Source organism: Pipistrellus kuhlii, unplaced genomic scaffold, assembly GCF_014108245.1.
Source record: "Pipistrellus kuhlii isolate mPipKuh1 unplaced genomic scaffold, mPipKuh1.p scaffold_m20_p_3, whole genome shotgun sequence".
Lineage (NCBI taxonomy): Eukaryota > Metazoa > Chordata > Mammalia > Chiroptera > Vespertilionidae > Pipistrellus > Pipistrellus kuhlii.
Window position 1 is genome coordinate 48,166,844 of NW_023425529.1, and position 16,614 is coordinate 48,183,457.

At 47.3% G+C, this 16,614-nt stretch overlaps 1 protein-coding gene, 1 long non-coding RNA gene and 2 pseudogenes across 3 annotated transcripts in view; 3 read left to right on the plus strand and 1 right to left on the minus strand.

Annotated features, from left to right (window-relative positions):
• The window catches only part of LOC118729499 (inner centromere protein), a 52,281-nt gene extending 47,853 nt beyond the window's left edge, over window positions 1-4,428 (plus strand). For both annotated transcript variants that reach the window (XM_045588132.1, XM_045588133.1), the window contains 5 exons: window positions 185-297; window positions 2,006-2,087; window positions 2,280-2,372; window positions 3,017-3,167; window positions 3,963-4,428. In XM_045588132.1, coding sequence (XP_045444088.1) covers window positions 185-297; window positions 2,006-2,087; window positions 2,280-2,372; window positions 3,017-3,167; window positions 3,963-4,174 — 651 coding nt within the window. In that variant the 3' untranslated portion in view covers window positions 4,175-4,428. The remainder of the gene's footprint in view (window positions 1-184; window positions 298-2,005; window positions 2,088-2,279; window positions 2,373-3,016; window positions 3,168-3,962) is intronic.
• Window positions 4,429-6,478: 2,050 nt separating this feature from the next.
• Window positions 6,479-9,023, minus strand: LOC118729835. The gene is made up of 2 exons (XR_004991279.1): window positions 8,989-9,023; window positions 6,479-6,655 (listed from the first exon to the last, which is right to left on the minus strand). It is a non-coding gene; the product is annotated as an uncharacterized LOC118729835 (long non-coding RNA).
• On the plus strand, window positions 7,161-8,017 carry LOC118729833 (annotated as a pseudogene).
• A 5,959-nt stretch (window positions 9,024-14,982) lies between the features above and the next one.
• Window positions 14,983-15,083, plus strand: LOC118730960 (annotated as a pseudogene).
• Window positions 15,084-16,614: the final 1,531 nt, after the last annotated feature.

Below are 16,614 nucleotides of genomic sequence, written 5' to 3' on the forward strand. Positions count from 1 at the left end.
GCTGCAGCCGCAAGATGCCTTTTCAGGCTGGGTGGTGATTGTGGCTCCTGGGGTGGGGCGACCCTCGCTCAGCACCTCACGATTTATGAAGCCTCGTGCCAACCTCCCCTCCTCCTTCCCAGACCTCTGGCCCCTGTGCAGCCCCAGCCTGGCCTGAGGCCCTCACTTTGCTCTGTGTTCACAGGAGGAGGAAGAGCAGCAAAGCAAGAAGGAGGAGGAGGAGCAGGAGCAGGAGCGTCTGCTGAAGGCGGCTGAACAGGAGCAGCGGAGGGAGCAGGAGCGGCTCCAGGCCGAGAGGTGAAGGAGCCCGAGGGCCAGGCTGGGGGGCCGGCCCCGGGGCCAGGGCGATGTCCAGCCACGTGTGTCTGTGTGGAGAGAGACGGCTCGGTCCTCAGAGCAGGTCCCCCTGCCCTTGGGCTTTGCAAAGAGGACACGCTTCCCCTGGCTCGGCTCCCAGAGGTCTGCGGCAGGCAGCCCCTGAGTGCGGTGCTGGCTCTGGGAGATGGCAGATGTGATGGGACTTGGGACTCCCTCAGTTCTACCTCCAGCCAGGGTGCTCTGCCCCTTTTTCACTGTGCCCTCAGCTGACATGGCAGGGCGGCGGGTTGCCCAGCAGGACCCCATGGGCCTTTGAGCAGGAGTTCTTTGGGTGCAGTGCGAACCCTCCCCTAAGTAGGCCTCCTCTGTGGTGATGAGAACTCAGACCCTCACCCCCTGCACCCCCGTCGTTTCCAACGGCCTCCCTTGGTATCCATGGCAGCAGAGCCTGGGGCTGCCGCTCTCAGAGGCAGAGGTCTCTGCAGTGGGTTCTGTGAGCCTCATTCTGGGGCCCACCTGTGCTTGGCTTGGGGATCCCAAGGAGGACAGCCACAGTCACCGCTGGCCAGGAGAGGTGAGATCTGTGCCGTGATGAGCCCGCTTGTGTGTAGGTGAAGGGAACGGTGCCCGTGTGTGTACAGAGGTGGGGATACCCAGACAGGCCTAGCAACTGCCTCTCCTGCCTCCACACGTGCCTGCCAGTCTTCAGGTGGCTCTGGGCCCAATGGGGGGTGGGAGCCAGGGGGCTGAACTGCATGGGGACCATCTCCCTCTGCTTTTTTAAAATTTTATTTTATTGACTTTCTATAGAGAAACAATTGATTTGTTGGTCCACTTATTGATGCATTCACTGGTTGATTCTTGTATGTGCCCTGACCTGGGATCAAACCCGCAACCTTGGTGTATCGGGACGATGCTCTAACCATTTGAGATACCTGGTCAGGGCCCCCTGTGCTTCTTGATGGACACAAAGTGTGCTGGTCCTGTGACAGAATCGTGGACAGGTGTCTGGGCGGGGGACAAAGGGCACAGGGGAGGGTGACAGTTGATGTGGTTTTAGAATTGCATGGGTGCCGCCCAGTGCCAGGGTCTTCATGGGGGTGATGGTGCGACGGTCATAAAGGTTGGCAGCTTGGGGGTTACTGAGCTACACGCTCTACCCGTGTTTCTTGTCGAATCCTCACTTGAAGGCCCTGTGGCACAGGAACCAGCAGCTCCACTTCCCAGAGTGGGGGCAGGTGCAGAGAAGTTAAATGCCTTGTTTAAGGCACGAACTAGTAAGTGGAGGTGGCTCCAAAGCCTCCAAACAGCCCAGCTCTGCTTCACGCCAGGCTTGGGGCCCAAGGTCCACCCTGTGGGCCGGGACGATCCGTGGTAACTCAGATTTTCTCATCTAATTCTCATGGTGGCTGGAGGAAAGGTGTCGGGATCCCCTTTGTACAGCAAAGGCAGAAGCTCAAATCTGTGGGGCCAGATTTGGTGGACTTCCAAGCTGCGTGCTCCCTGCACCCCGCTAGGCGCTTTCCAGCTCTTGGGACACAGATGCCACTGTGGGCTCTTGGCTGCTGTGCCCATTCTGCCATCCCGCCCTCTACAGCCAGTGCCTTGGGCCCAGCTTCCCTGGCAGGGATGGGAACTGAGCCAGGGCTCAGCTTCCCGCCATGACAGGCCTTTGCTTGGTCCTCAGGGAGCTGCAGGAGAGGGAGAAGGCCCTGCGGCTGCAAAAGGAAAGGCTGCAGAGGGAGTTGGAGGAGGAGAAGAAGAAAAAGGTAACAGGGGAACAGGGTGAGTGATGGTGGGTGATGGTGGGTGGTAGGTCTGTTCTGAGCTTTGGGCTGGGAGCCCTGATGTGGTGGCTCCTGGGGCAGGAACTCCTTGCTTGGCCATGTGGGTTTTGCCTGGGGGTTGGGGAGGGCACATTCACATACCCCATAACCCCCCTGGCTGGCCACTGGTCCTAGGAAAAGCAGCAGCACTTACCGGAGGAGCAGGAGAAGAAAGCTAAGGAGGCTGCAGCAGCCAGCAAAGGGCCAAACATGACCATGGATGTGCAGGTGAGTCCAAGCACCAGAGCAGAGAGGAGCCCCCAGCTCTGATTTATTCTCTTCCCAAAGCTGGAGGCACAGATCACATCTATTTGTAAGAATCATAAGAAAGAGGAAGGGAGGAACCAAGATGGTGGCATAGGTAAACACCAGACCAACACTCTACCACTGAGCCAAACCGGCTTCGGCTCCCCTGTTGTTTTTACATTGTACACTTCTACCTCAGCACTTGTAAATCTCTCATGTTTGAATGTTGTGTACCAGCTAGTGGTCTCAGACTTTCTTTAGCCAGTGCCTGTTGACAAGCAGTTAGGTGACTTCCAGTTTAATGCTTTACAAACAAAACACATTACGAGAAAGGGTTTTCAGTGCAGCATAGGTGAAGGTCTGAAAGCGGGAAGTTAGCTGAACGTTCACCTAGATGGATACTTCAAATCATGGAGCTGTTCACAGGAGACACGCTGATGCTGACATGGAAGTACTTTTGCAACTGTGTGCTTCAGGGCTGTGTATGTGGTGTGACTTTTACTGTGACCCCGAGCCTTTTGATTCTTCCTGTGGAAGGAGGGGAGGTGGCCCGAGCCGCATCTCCTCGGTGGTGGGAGCTGCAGGCGTAGGGAAGGGGGAGCTGACGCCCTTGTGTATTTTTCCAGTCTCCAGCTTGTACCTCACATCAAACGACGCCACGCGGGCCCAGGACTGCCCCCAAGATCCACCTGGATAACTACGGGATGGATCTGAATAGCGACGACTCCACTGATGACGAGTCCCAGCCCCGGAAGCCCATCCCCCCCTGGGCCACGGGTGAGCGGGCCGGGGCTCTGGGTCCTGGGTCCTCACTTGGGACTTCCGGGGCCCTGGGGGAAGTGGCGTGGCCGAGGCGGGTGTTGGGAGGCTAGAGACCTGACGTGTTGGCCTGCAAGCCTGCGCCCAGCCTTGGGACACGCTCAGAAGCGGGGACTGTCCGGTGGGCTCACCTGTGGAGCACGTGTTGGGCGCCTTTGTTCTCAACAAATGCATAAACAGGGGCTGGCTGCGGGCACCTGGTGCCGGGGTGCCAGCTGGGGAGGCAGGGGAGCCTCGAGGTGGGCGGGTACTGAGCAGGGTTTGACCCTGCCGTTGAGAGGCCCCAGGAGTGTGGGTGAGCGTGACTGCGGCCTCAGCCTGGGTGTGAGGCCTGCGGCCCTGGAGGGGCCGTGCATTCAGTGGTGCTCTGCAGAGTTTGCAGGGCTGGGGTCAGGGCGGCTGCCGTCTCCCTCCCCAGGCGTCAGCGCTCTGCAGAAGACAGCTTGCTCTTGTGAGTGCCACCTCATGTGAACCACACAGTAACCGGTATTGACTCAGGTCACTTGGGGGTGTCAGTTAGCCAGGAAGCCGGATGACTGGCCAAGCCACCTCATTCTAGCTGGCAGGAGGAGCGTGCAGTGAGCATTATCTGTGTTTGGCGGTGGGGGCGGGAGGAGCAGGCCTTAGAGGAGCTGGCCTGGCAGGAGGGGGGGCGGGAGTAGCATGCTGGTGTGCAGAGACAGGTAAGGGCTCTGGGTGGGGCAGGGGCACGGGGATCCCCAAGGCAGTGGCCCGGCCCTGTGTCCCCTGCAGGCGCCCAGCTCAGCCAGGCCATCCTCCACCAGTACTGCCACCCCCCGAACCTGCTGGAGCTCTTCGGCACCATCCGCCAGCTGGACCTGGAGGTCATCTTCGCGAAGAGCAAGCCGCGCTACCACCAGCGCACCAGCTCCGCCGCCTGGAGCTCGCCGCCCCTGCAGGGCAGCAGGGTCCCCGGCGGCCTGACCTGCAGCCTGAGGTTCTGAGGCAGGGCCCCCGCTCCTCTCCCATCTCCCTCGGTCTCGTGCCCTCCTCCCTGTGTTCCGTCCCGCAGGGTGGTGCTGTCCGTGTTCCGGTGGCCCCCGCCTGGGCGGAGACTGCGCTCCGCGTGTGTCTGCGCGGCTGCGGAAGCGCCAGGCGCAGCCACGCCTAGCTCGCAGGCGGTGCTTTGTGAACAGGTTGCTATAACTGTAGCCTGGACTTTGACAGTGTGTTAATAAAGTTCATTTTTTTAAGCCTGCCCTGGGTCTTGTGACCTGGGCCCTGGCCCCGCAGCCTTGTGTCTTGGGCCACCAGAGGGGCTGGAGGAGCAGGGCACTCCCTGCGCCTTGTCCTTGTGCTTCAAGGTCACCGGGGTCCCAGCCCCAAAGATGACGATGCGGTGGGGGACTGTGACACTGTCCCTGGGCGACTCTGAGGAACACTTCCGCCCTGGTGATGGTCAGGTGCGGACACTCCCGGTTTTCCTGGGGAGCACCCTGTTTGTAAGGGACGGTGCTTATTCACCCGGAGAGACCTGGGCTGCGGGGGGGGGGGGGGGGCCTGGGCAGTGGCCTCTCAGCCCCTCGCTGCACAGAGGGAGCCGGGTGAGCTGTTTCACGGGTCAGAAAGGGACGATTAGGAAGGAGGTGTGTCACTGCCTCGGGGATCCCCATGCCCCTGTCCCACCCAGAGCCCTTATCAGCCTCTGCACACCAGCATGCCCCCCCTCCTGCCAGGCCTGCTCCTCTCTGATGTCTCTTGAAACTACCTCGAGGCCAGGCTGGTGCTTGCCAGCCCTTGAGATGTTTCTCCAGTAACACCAGGAAGCTGCTAATGACGTGCTTCGTGCTGATGGAAGCTGGCTCCGGTCCTGCCCAGAGCTGCCAGCGCAGTTCTAAATGTGCTGTGCGAGGGCCGGCCCGCACCCTCCGCTGTCCCAGCCCCTGCAGCGGGCCAGCGGGCCAGCCCTGGCCACAGCAGTTCCCGCGGCGTCTGCCGGGAGCCCACGCCGTTTAAACGGCGCTGTCTCCGCTGCTCCGCGGGGGCAGAGGGAGAAGCTGTCACAGGCCTCATGGCCGCAGAGCTGGCAATACCGCGACCCTTTACAGAAAACACTTGCTCCTCTAGAACCAAACAAAGGACAAACTCAAGAGTGCTTTTTAAAAGGAGGAAATAGTGGACATACATGGTTGCCTGAAATCTAGAGGATTCCACTCACGCCAACTAAAACTTTTTACGCTGCATTTAAATTTGGTGCACAATTCAAATTTGTTCCATATGTTCTCTGACTAGAAATGTGTGTCGAGTCAACTGGAGAGTGTCTTTGCCTAAAGTCAAGATGTCAAAATATTACTTCCTGCCCTAGCCAGTTTGGCTCAGTGGATAGAGCGTCGGACTGCAGATTAAAGGGCCCTGGGTTCGATCCCAATCAAGGGCAGTTGGCTGGGTTGCAGGGTTGGTCCCCAGTAGGGGATGTGCAGGAAGCAGCCGATCCATGGTTCTCTCTATCATTGATATTTCTATCTCTCCCTCTCCCTTCCTCTCTGATATCAAAAGTATATTAAAACAACAACAAAAACCCAAAATATTATTTCCTGCAAACATATTTATATAATGTTTCGGAAAAAGTTATTACTCAGCGAAAAGGCAGTTCTAGTTCTGCATCTTTACCAGCACTTGATATTGTTAGTATCTCTTATTTTAGCCATTTTAATAGATGTGTAGTGGAATCTCATCATGGTTTTCATTTACATTTCTCTAATGGAAAGATGGATTATTTACCATCTTTGATGAAGTATCGAAATCTTTTGTTAATTTTTAATTTTTTTGCCTTTTTAATTATTTTTGTTCTTTTTCTAATGTTTTTTTTTTGGTTCATTTTTACACCGAGTCATTTTCTTACTGTTGAGCCTAGAACCTTTATGTATTTTGGGTACAAATTGGTTCTCTGTTACAGCATTTTGATTTGCAATATTTCCTCCTAAGTTGCAGCTTGTCTCTTCATTCACTTGACCGTGTTTTTCATAGAGCAACGATTTTTATTTGGGTGAAGTCCAGTTTATCAATTTTTTTTTTTTTAACGTGGGTCTTGCTTTTTGGTGGCATGTCTAAGAAATCTTTGTCTAGCCTTAGTTCTTGAAGATCTTCTATATTTTATTCCAAATGTTTTATAGTTTAACATGACATTTAGATTTATAATCTCTTTTGAGTTGATTTTTCAAAATGTGAGGGTTATGGTTTTTGTTTGGGGACATATGGATGGATGTCTGGTTGTTTTAGGACCCTTTCTTGAAAAGACTATTCTTTTCCCAAAGAACTTCTTTTGTATCTTTGTCAAGAATCAATTAGCCATTTTGATATAGGTTTATTTCTGGGCTTTGTATTCTCTTCCATTGGTCTATAAGTGTCACCTTTTGTCAACAGCACATGGTCATGATTACTGTAGCTGCTTGTGTCTTAAAAATCTGGTAGTGTGATTCCCACAACTTCATTCTTGCAAAATTATTTTGGCTTTTCTATCAGTTTTGCTTTCCTATGTAAATTTTAGAGTCAGTTTATCCATACAAAAGTCCTGCTGGGATTTTCACTGGAATTCAATTAAATCTATAGGATAAGTTTGGGGAGAGTTCACGTATTTAGGATGGGAATCTTCTAAACCATGAATGTGACATGTCTCCATTTATTTCTTTTTTCTTTTCTTTCACCAGCATCATGTAGTTTCAGCATACGGGTTCTTTACAATTTTTATTGGATTTAGAGCTAAGTAATGGTTTCTTGAAACTATTGTAAATGGTGTTGTTTTCCTAACTTTGGTTTCTGCTTGTTCATCGCTGGTATATGGACATACAGTTCATTTTTTGTCTGTTGATGTTGTATCTTGTGATGCAATGAAAGCAGTACCTAGAGGGAAAGTGATAGAACTAGATGCTATGTTAAGGGGGAAAAGTCTCAAATCAGTGACCCCAGCTTCCACGTAAGAAGAAGCAGAGCAGGGTGTCTGTGGCCATGCTGGTGCTGGTGGTTCCGCCGTGATCTGCAGCCCAGAAACTTCTCGGGAACTGCTGGCAGCGACTGCAGTGGATGCTTCAGCAAAGCCGGCCAGGCTTTCCCAGGCCTCCATGGGAACCAGCATTAGCGGTCTAAGGTCTGGCTATATTTACAGAATCAGCAAGTGATACTAATAGAAGTAAGGAGATTTCCAGCCTTTTGGATAGTATCTTTTGGATGGCAGCACTCAAAAAGAGACACAGCATTGAAGTTAACCGATGTAGGAGAAGAAACCCTTACGAGCTTATTGAAGTTAACCACAACATAGTCTTTGTCCTGAATGTGGTCGCTGAAACAGAAACATGTCCTTTGTGGCTATTGCTATGAGAATGTGCGCAAGGAGACTAAAGAAATCAGAAAAGAGAGGGGAAACTAGAAGGGGGCCCTTTTAAGGCTCCTACTGTAGAGACCCTGGTGCTGAACAGGGGAGAGACACCGTCTGAACAAGATCAGGGCAAGAGGACCATTGAACGGGAAAAGAAGCGACCACCCTGGTTCTCCCAGAATTGACACCAGAGATGGTTAAAAAGGGTAACTTAATGTAAAACATTGCTCCTGGAAAAGAAGAAGTTTTTTATTTTTATTTTTAATGTTTTGTGTCTTTTAAAATCATCAATATAGCTTAAAACATTCCATAAGAAGCTTTGTGCGGGTAATTTGAAGACGATATCAGGAATAAAATCTGAAAATGTTTGTGCGGAGGCTCTAGATTTATAGGTCTGTTTCTATTATAAGATTTTAAGTAAACATTAAATTTTCAGGACAAAACAATAAAATAATTTACAATTCATACCAAGAAAGAAAAAAAGAAAGAAAAAGCAGAGCAAATAGAAGTATAGGCAGAAGAGGAGAAATAACAAAGGTAGAGGAGAAATCAATGACACTGGAAAGAAAAAGTAATAGAAAAAATGTAACCCCAAACCTATTCTTTGAGAAGCTCTAGAATAATCCATACACCTGTCCAGACTGCACAGGATTAAAAGAAAGAAGTGACCAATGCCGAGAATGAGAGAGGTAAAGCCACTACATGTTCTCCAAATATTATGAACAACTATGGCAGTGATAAAATAATAAAATTTACCGTACAATACACGAGGAAAACAATGTGATTAATAAATGTTGAAGGTGCATTTGACAATTCACTTGCATTTGATTTATGATAAAAGCTCTAAGCAAATCATAACTTAAAGGGAATTTCCTTAGTTTGATAAAGCACATTTAGGGAACCCACAGGTTGAGAACCGCTGCTGTAGAGCCTAAGACCATTGGAAAACACAGATATTTACATTATGATTCACAACAGTAGCAAAATTGCAGTTATGAAGTAGCAACGAGAATAATTTTATGGTTGGGGGTCACCACAACATGAGGAACTGTATTAAAGGGTCAGGCATTAGAAAGGTTGAGAACCACTGCTCTGTTTATTCAGTTCATTAGGTTGGTTTATCATGTTGTGGGCAGCAAGCTACCAGTTATTCACCCTTGGCCTCCAACCGGCCGGAAATAAGATGAGAACTGTAGATGACCCTCACTGGGCCAGGGGCCTGCATTCTCAGATTCAGAATTGCTTTATCCTGCTCATCTTTCTGTTGCTACAGCTGAAGGTCTGTGAGTTACATGGCCTGACTCCCTTCCTCCTGCCTGCTTGGTGTTATCAGCCAGTGGTCTTTTTTTAAAAAAAAGAAAAGAAAAAATTGAATATATGAAGGAATGAGGTTGAGGCATCAACTAGAGAACTGAATTGAGTCAGAAATTGAGATGCAGCCGAGACCGATTTGGCTCAGTGGATAGAGCGTCGGCTTGCGGACTGAGGGGTCCCAGGTTTGATTCCGGTCAGGGGCATGTGCCTTGGTTGCGGGTACATCCCCGGTGGGGGGGGTGCAGGAGGCAGCTGATCGATGATTCTCTCTCATTGATGTTTCTGGCTCACTATCCCTCTCTCTTCCTCTCTGTTAAAAATCAATTAAAAATATATTTTTTTTAAAAAGTAAAGAAATTGAGATGTAAGCAGCTGAGCTAGATCTCAGATGTCATCCACTTCCCTTCCATCTGATATGTCACCACCACTGACACCCCGACTGAAAGTCCCACGTGGTTACGTGATCATCCACATCAATGGCCGGGCTGGACCTCGTGGCCTCCAAACTATACACAACTGAGCAAGCTTCTTACTTTCGGAAAGTTAGTTGACTCACGTGTTAAAATGGGAAATCTAATAGCTTACTGATCTGTAACAATGATTAAGTATGGTAAGTTATGTTTGCACATTGTCTGACCATTGTTAACAATAAAAATATCACTGTTAATTACCAGTATTATTATGAGGTACAGAATGTCACCCAAAGGACCTGTATGCAGGATGACAATGGTATGTTTGCAGTAATTTTAATGACTTTAGTTTAGTTTAGTTTTTGTTAGATCTCACCTGAAGATATTTTTTCCATTGATATTGTTTAGAGAGGGTGAAAGGGAAGAAGAGGGAGAGGGAGAAGGAGAGGGAGAGAGAGAGAGAGAAAGAGAAACCTCTGTGAGAGAGAGACACTGATTGGTTGCTTCCTTCAGGCACCTGGACCGGGGCCTGGGACACAATCCTGCAACCCAGGTGTGTGTCCTTGACTGGGAATCTAACTGTTTATTCTCTAATGCCCAGGCCAAGACTCTTACCACTGAGTACCACCAGCCAGGGCTCAATGCCATTGTTTTACTGAAAATTATACATCCCCCCTCCAGCCCCTGGCAAACACCATCCTACTCTCTGTTTCTATGAATTTGCTCTAGAAACGGTGTGTATAGGAGTCATATATTACTGTCTTTCTGTGACTGGCTCACTTCTTGCAGTGTACTGTCCTCCAAGTTCACCCATGTTGCAGCATGTGACAGGTCTCCTTGCTTTATAATGCTGAGAACTAGCAACATCCCTCTACGTGTATGAACCACACTGTGCTTACCCAGTCACCGGCCTGTGGACTCCTGGGCTGCTAACAGCTCTTGGCTATTGTGAATTATGCTCCTGTAAGATGGGTATGCAAGGATGTGTTTGAGACACTGTGTATATACGTGGAGGTGAGTTTGGTCACATTATAATTTTACGTGTAATATTTTCAGGGACTTCCAGACCCATCCTTGAGTGGCTGCACCAACTCATGTCCTCACCAGAAATGCACAAGTGTCTCTGTTCTCTACATCCTTGCCAACACTTGTAATTTTCCTTTGTTATTGTGTTTTATTATTATTTGGACAGTAGCCATCACAATGGGTGTAAAAAAACCATGTGATATTGACTTAAGGTCTGAGTCACAGATAGGAGGCACCAGGCAGAACATGCAGTGGTGTCACCTCACCCGCTGGCTCTGCACCAGAGGTCCCGGCAACAGGGAGACGCTCCTTGGTTTGGCCCATCCCATCTCTCCAGCCACAAAGCTTCCCAGTCCCACTGGGCTCCCCTGGTGCTTCGGGTAACACGGTTCCTGTGTGTCCTACCAGCCTCATGGTCTATGGTACGTTGGCTTCCCTCACGCTGTTCCCTCGGGTCGCTCCTCCTAACTTCTGTCATGTCCAAATACTGTCTGTCCTGAGTGGCTCTTGAGTATGCTCCCCTGACACCAGACTGCTTCCTGCCTGCCCCTGCGTGCCTCCTGCATGCCCCCCTACTGGGGATTGAGCACAAAACCCCTGCAAGTGCCCTAACTTGGATTCAAACTAGCCATCTCTTGGTGCAGGGAACAACACTCAACCAACTGAGATATACCAGCAGGGTCATTTGTTGTTTCTTATATGGGCCCTGACCCGAGATTGAACCTGAAACCTTGGCTCATGGGGATGACATTCTAACAACTGAGCTACCTGGCCAGGGCTGAACAAATATATATATATATAGTGGCCAGATTATTGTGATCTCTGAATGCATAATAATGTGGCCACTCAGTGTGTGTGTGTGTGTGTGTGTGTGTATGTGTATGAATTTGTGCATGAGTGGGATCCGGCCAGCTTGGCCAGTGGGAGTGAACATGGGCGGTTGGCCAGCCTGCTTGCTGGTCGAATTCCTGGTTAAGGGGACAATTTGCATATTAACCTTTTATTATATAGGATATACACTGAGTGGCCAGATTATTATGGGTTCAGAGATCATAATAATCTGGCCACTCAGTGTGTGTGTGTGTTTAAAATTGATTGTGTGTGTGTGTGTGTGTGTGTGAGAGAGAGAGAGAGAGAGAGAGAGAGAGAGAGAGAGAGAGAGAGGGAGAGGGAGAGAAAGAGAAAGAGAAAAACATCAATGTGAGAGAGCAACATTGATCAGTTGCCTCCCATATGGGCCCAACTAGGGATTGAACCCAAAACCTGGGTGTGTGCCCTGAATGGGAATCAAACCAACCCATCAGTGTCCCAGAGGACATTCCAATCAACTGAGCCACACCAGCCAGGCTGAGCAAATTCTTTACATTTTAAATTACTCAGGTGCTGTTAAATGCTAGGGATATGATGGTGTACAAAACTGGGCACAGTCCCTGACTTCATCAAGCTTATGTTTCTGGTAAAACCTGCTAGTGACTAGTGATCTTATAAATAATGCATATTGATATTTTAGAACTTTCTTTTTTTTAAAAAATATATATATATTATTGATTTTTTTAAAAGAGAGGCAGGAAGAGGGATAGAGAGTTAGAAACTCGATGAGAGAGAATATCGATCAGCTGCCTCCTGCACACCTCCTGCTGGGGATATGCCTGCAACCAAGGTACATGCCCTTGATTGGAATCGAACCCGTCAGTCCACAGGTCAACGCTCTATCCACCAAGCCAGACAGGTTAGGGCAACTGTTTCTGTTTTTAAAATATATTTTTTGTTGATTTCAGAGAGAGAGGAAGAGAGAGAGAGAGAGAGAGAGAGAGAAACATCAATGCTGAGAGAGAATATTTATTAACTGCATCCTGCATGCCCAACATTGGGGATGGAGCCTGCCTTGACTGGAATTGAACCGTGACCTCCTGGTTCATAGGTTGATGCTCAACCACTGAGCAACACCAGTCAGGCTCCATTGATTTTTAGAAATAAGTGTGGATAGGAGGGACAGGTGAGGGGGAAGAGAGAGAGAAAAAAACATCAATTGGAGAGATCGAACCTGCAATCCAGGTATGTGCCCTTGACTGGGAATTGAAGGGTCATACACCTCAGATCCTCTGGTGCATGGGCTGATGCTCTACCCACTGAGATCACCAGTCAGGGCTCTCTAATAGTTTTTTTTTTTAATCTTAAAATGAGAGAGGACAAAGAAAAGGAACTGTCCAATTAATAAATATTCTGACTATTATCCCCACAGTCTCACGTTTTTTGAAGTCCTAGATTTAATCATATGAAATTGCCAGTATCAACTATTTGAAAAGATTCATAATTAACCTATTGAAACAGCCATTACATATGGTTCAACCTAATTGTTGCATTTCTATTGGGATCATATGAATTATTTATGTTAGGAATAGCTGAAGGAAACATACATTTGGAAAATACAATATAATCAATGCATACTATTCTAGATATGCATAGAATCCAGACTAGTATTTCTTACTATATTATGCTGATTTTCTGTTGTTTTTTAATATTTTTTTATTTTTAAAATATATTTTTATTAATTTTAGAGGGAGAGGGAAGGAGAAGGATAGAGAGAGAAAAACATCAATGAGAAGGAGACATTGATTGGCTGCCTCCTGAATGCCCCCACTGGGATCTAGCCTGCAACCTGAGCATGTGCCCTGACCCGGAATCAAACTGGGGACCTCTTAGTTCATGGGTCAACGTTCAACCACCAAGTCAGACTTAAAATGTTTTAATTGATTTTCGAGAGGAAGGGAGAGGGGGAGAGAGAGAGAGAGAAACATCAATCAGCTGCCTCCTGCATGCTCCCCACCAGGGATTGAGCCTGCAACCCGGGCATGTGTCATGACCCGGAACCAAACCAGTGCGCTTATGGAGCATGAGATGATGCTCAACCAACTGAGCCACACAGGCCAGGGCTATGCTGGTCTTATGGGCCAGAGATGCTATATGATTTGGTTCCTGTATTTCTTTAGTGTCTGGCAAAGGACAACTCTACTTGAAAATTTAGTTAGGATATTCCCTGTAATTTTTGACCGAAGTGTTTGTTGTTCTAGGAGAGAAGAACATACTATCAGCTGGCATTGAGTGTGTAGATAAATAATTCTCCAGAGTTGTCTGTCTTTTCCCCTGTTTTCCAGTGAGTTAAATCAAGGAGTTGAGAGGCCACACCTTCCCAATTTCTAGTTTTAGGCCAATTCCGTTATTCCATCCCACATCAGAAGGGGGCAGGGGTAGGCTATTCTTTGTTGATTGATAACTGCTCTTTTAAGTTTTCTTGCTTAAGGAAGGAGATATGTTAAACAATTTTTTTTTTAATGTTTTCTTTTACTTCTTCCTGAGGAATTCTCTCTTTACCATGAAATAGATTCAACCTTTTGGTTTATTTCCTTAACTTAGTCTTCTGGACACACAAATTAGTCAGTGGGAGGAAAGATAATCCACAGAGAATGTTAGTAGCTGGGAAAAAGTGTTCTTGGTCCTAATGTACCTTGTTCATGTCTCTGAGCCACAGTCAGAGCTTCAGTAGCAAACTGGCCCTGTCTCTGCTTTCGGACGCGTGCACCACACCAGCCTGGCTGCAGCTGGATGTTAGGGTCTAGCACGTATGCAGGTAGTAGGATCTTCTGGTATGCAAACATCTTTCGACATACAGGTTAGGGTCGATCTAGCCAACTCCTTTACCTGAGACACTTCTTTAAAAATGTTAGGGTTTTTTTCTGGACAAATCACGAACCAGTCTGTGACAAACCAGAGGTACAAATGTCTCTAAGAAAAGTTTCAAAAAATTTTTTATTTTATTTTTTTCACCTCAAAACAACTCTGAAGTTTTAGGCCCATGGGAACCAAAAATTCGAGAGGCATTGACTAAATCTAGAAAAATGTGGGCACTAAAATGGGCAAAGCAGATGGGGGCAAAGTAAACACACTAGAAGAAATAGGATTTCCCCTTCCTCTCATATACTTCCTGAATCTAACCACAGAACTCCATTGCCTTCTCTATCACTTCCACAAAACTCCATAATTAAAAAAATACACTTACCAAAGCCCGGCCAGTGTGACTTAGTGGTTAAGCATCGACCTATTAACCAGGAGGTCCCGGTTCCATGCAGGACAAGGAACGTGCCCAAGCTGCAGGCTTGATCCCCAGTGTGGGGCGTGCAGGAGGCAGCCAAACAATAATTCTCTCCCATCACTGATGTTTCTACCTTTCTCTCCCTCTCTGAAATAAATAAAAATATATTTTTAAAAATACACTTATCAGTGCTCGCTTCAGCAGCACATATACAAAAGGAGTTCATCACCGCCAAACCAGTATTACTATATGAAATGCTGAAAGATATTCTTTAAGAAGAGGAAGAAGAAGAAAAAGGTAAAGATAAAAATTATGAACCACAAATACATATCAACAAGTGAATCTAAAAATCAAGTGAATAAAAAACTGATGAACAGAATAAACTGGTGAATATGATAGAATCAGGGGCATAGAAAGGGAGTGGATTGACAATTCTCAGGGGGTAAATGGGTGTGGGGGTGTAGGAAGAGAATGGACAAAAATTATACACCTATGGATGAGGACAGTGGGGGTGGGGGGTAAGGGCAGAGGGTGGGAACCGGGTGGAGGGGAGCTATGGGGAGAAAAAAGGAACAATTGTAATAATTTGAACAATAAAGATTTATTTTAAAAAATATACTAAAATTGGAACAATACAGAGAAGATTAGCATGGCTGCTGCACAAGAATGACCTGCAAATCTGTGAAGCGTTCCATATTTTCAGAACCAGAAACATAGAAACATCAAACAGACTGTCAAACCTCAGAGGGAAGGCAGGAGAGGGTGGGGGGAGAGAGTTCAACCAACGACCTCATATGCGTATATGCATAACCCAAGGACACAGACAGTGGGTGGTGAAGGCTTGGAGGGGGAAAGGGAAAGGGGAGGGTAAGGTGGGGGAGGAACATATGTAATACTTTCAACAACAAAGATTTATTAAAAATAAAAAAAAATAAAAATACACTTATCAGAATAAAGGATATAGTTTCAATCTTGTTGGTGTTCTTTAACATAATTCATTTTTGTTGATTTCAGAGGAAGGGAGAGGAAGAGAGAGAAATATGTGCCCTGACTGAGAACTGAAACGTGACATCCTGGTTCATAGATTGAAGCTCAACCCCTGAGCCATGCTGGCCAGGCTACTTAACTTTTTTTTTTTTTTTTTTTTTTAAGGATTTTAAAATCTTAATTGGTATTTAGAGAGAGATGAAGGGAGAGGGAGAAAAAGAGAGAAACATCAATGTATGAATGAAACATGGTTGATCACCTGCCTCCTGCACACCCCCTACTGGGGTTTGAGCCCAAAACCCAGGTACGTGCCTTCACTGGCAACTTAGTGGTGCATGAGATGATGCCCAACCACCGGAGCCACACTGACATAATTAACTTTTGACATCTGTTCACAATCTGGGTCATTTTACTTTTATGGCTGTCACCTTAGGCAGACTGTAAAAGCCTAGAGTTTTGTATTAGTTCGTGGGAAATAAAATGTATGTGATACTGTCTACTTTCAGAGCAGAGAAATGGTGTTAAATCTTAGGAGGCAGGAGAATCTCACCATTTTCCCACATGCATTTCTATTAGAATAATAGGATGCTAGAAAAAATGGGAGCTAAGGTGTCTTATATCTAGTATGCTTTGGTGTTCTGTATTATTGTGTTTTCTTTTTTTCTAGAGAAAGAGATGGTTCATCGATTTCCATGAGAGTAAAAGTTATGAAATAAATTTCTGAATAATCAGTTTGTTTGGAAGGCAGAGAATGAAAATAAATTGCATTGGATGGTTCCTGAAACTTATTTGGTATTTCCAGTTATAAAGTTTAGCCTGCCTAGTTCTCATATACTTTTTTAATTTAAATTATTTATTGTTTAAAGTATTACATGAGTCTCCCCCCCCCCCTCCCCCGCCCATTGACCTCTCCCCGGCTGCTCCCACCCCAGCACGTACCCTCACCCCACTGCTGTCTGTGGCCATTGGTTATGCTCATACGCACGCATACAGGTCCTTTGGTTGATCTCTTACCCCCCTCACTGCCCCCCCCCCCCGCCACCTTCCCTCATAGGTTGGACTCTGCTTGATGCTTCTATGTCTCCAATTTGTTCATTAGTTTATGTTGTTCATTATATTCCACAAATGAGTGAGATCATGGGATAGTTATCTTTCTCTGGCTTATTTTGCTTAGCATACTGCTCTCCAGGTCAATCCATGCTGTTGCAATTGGTAAGAGTTCCTTCTTTTTTATATTAATAGCAG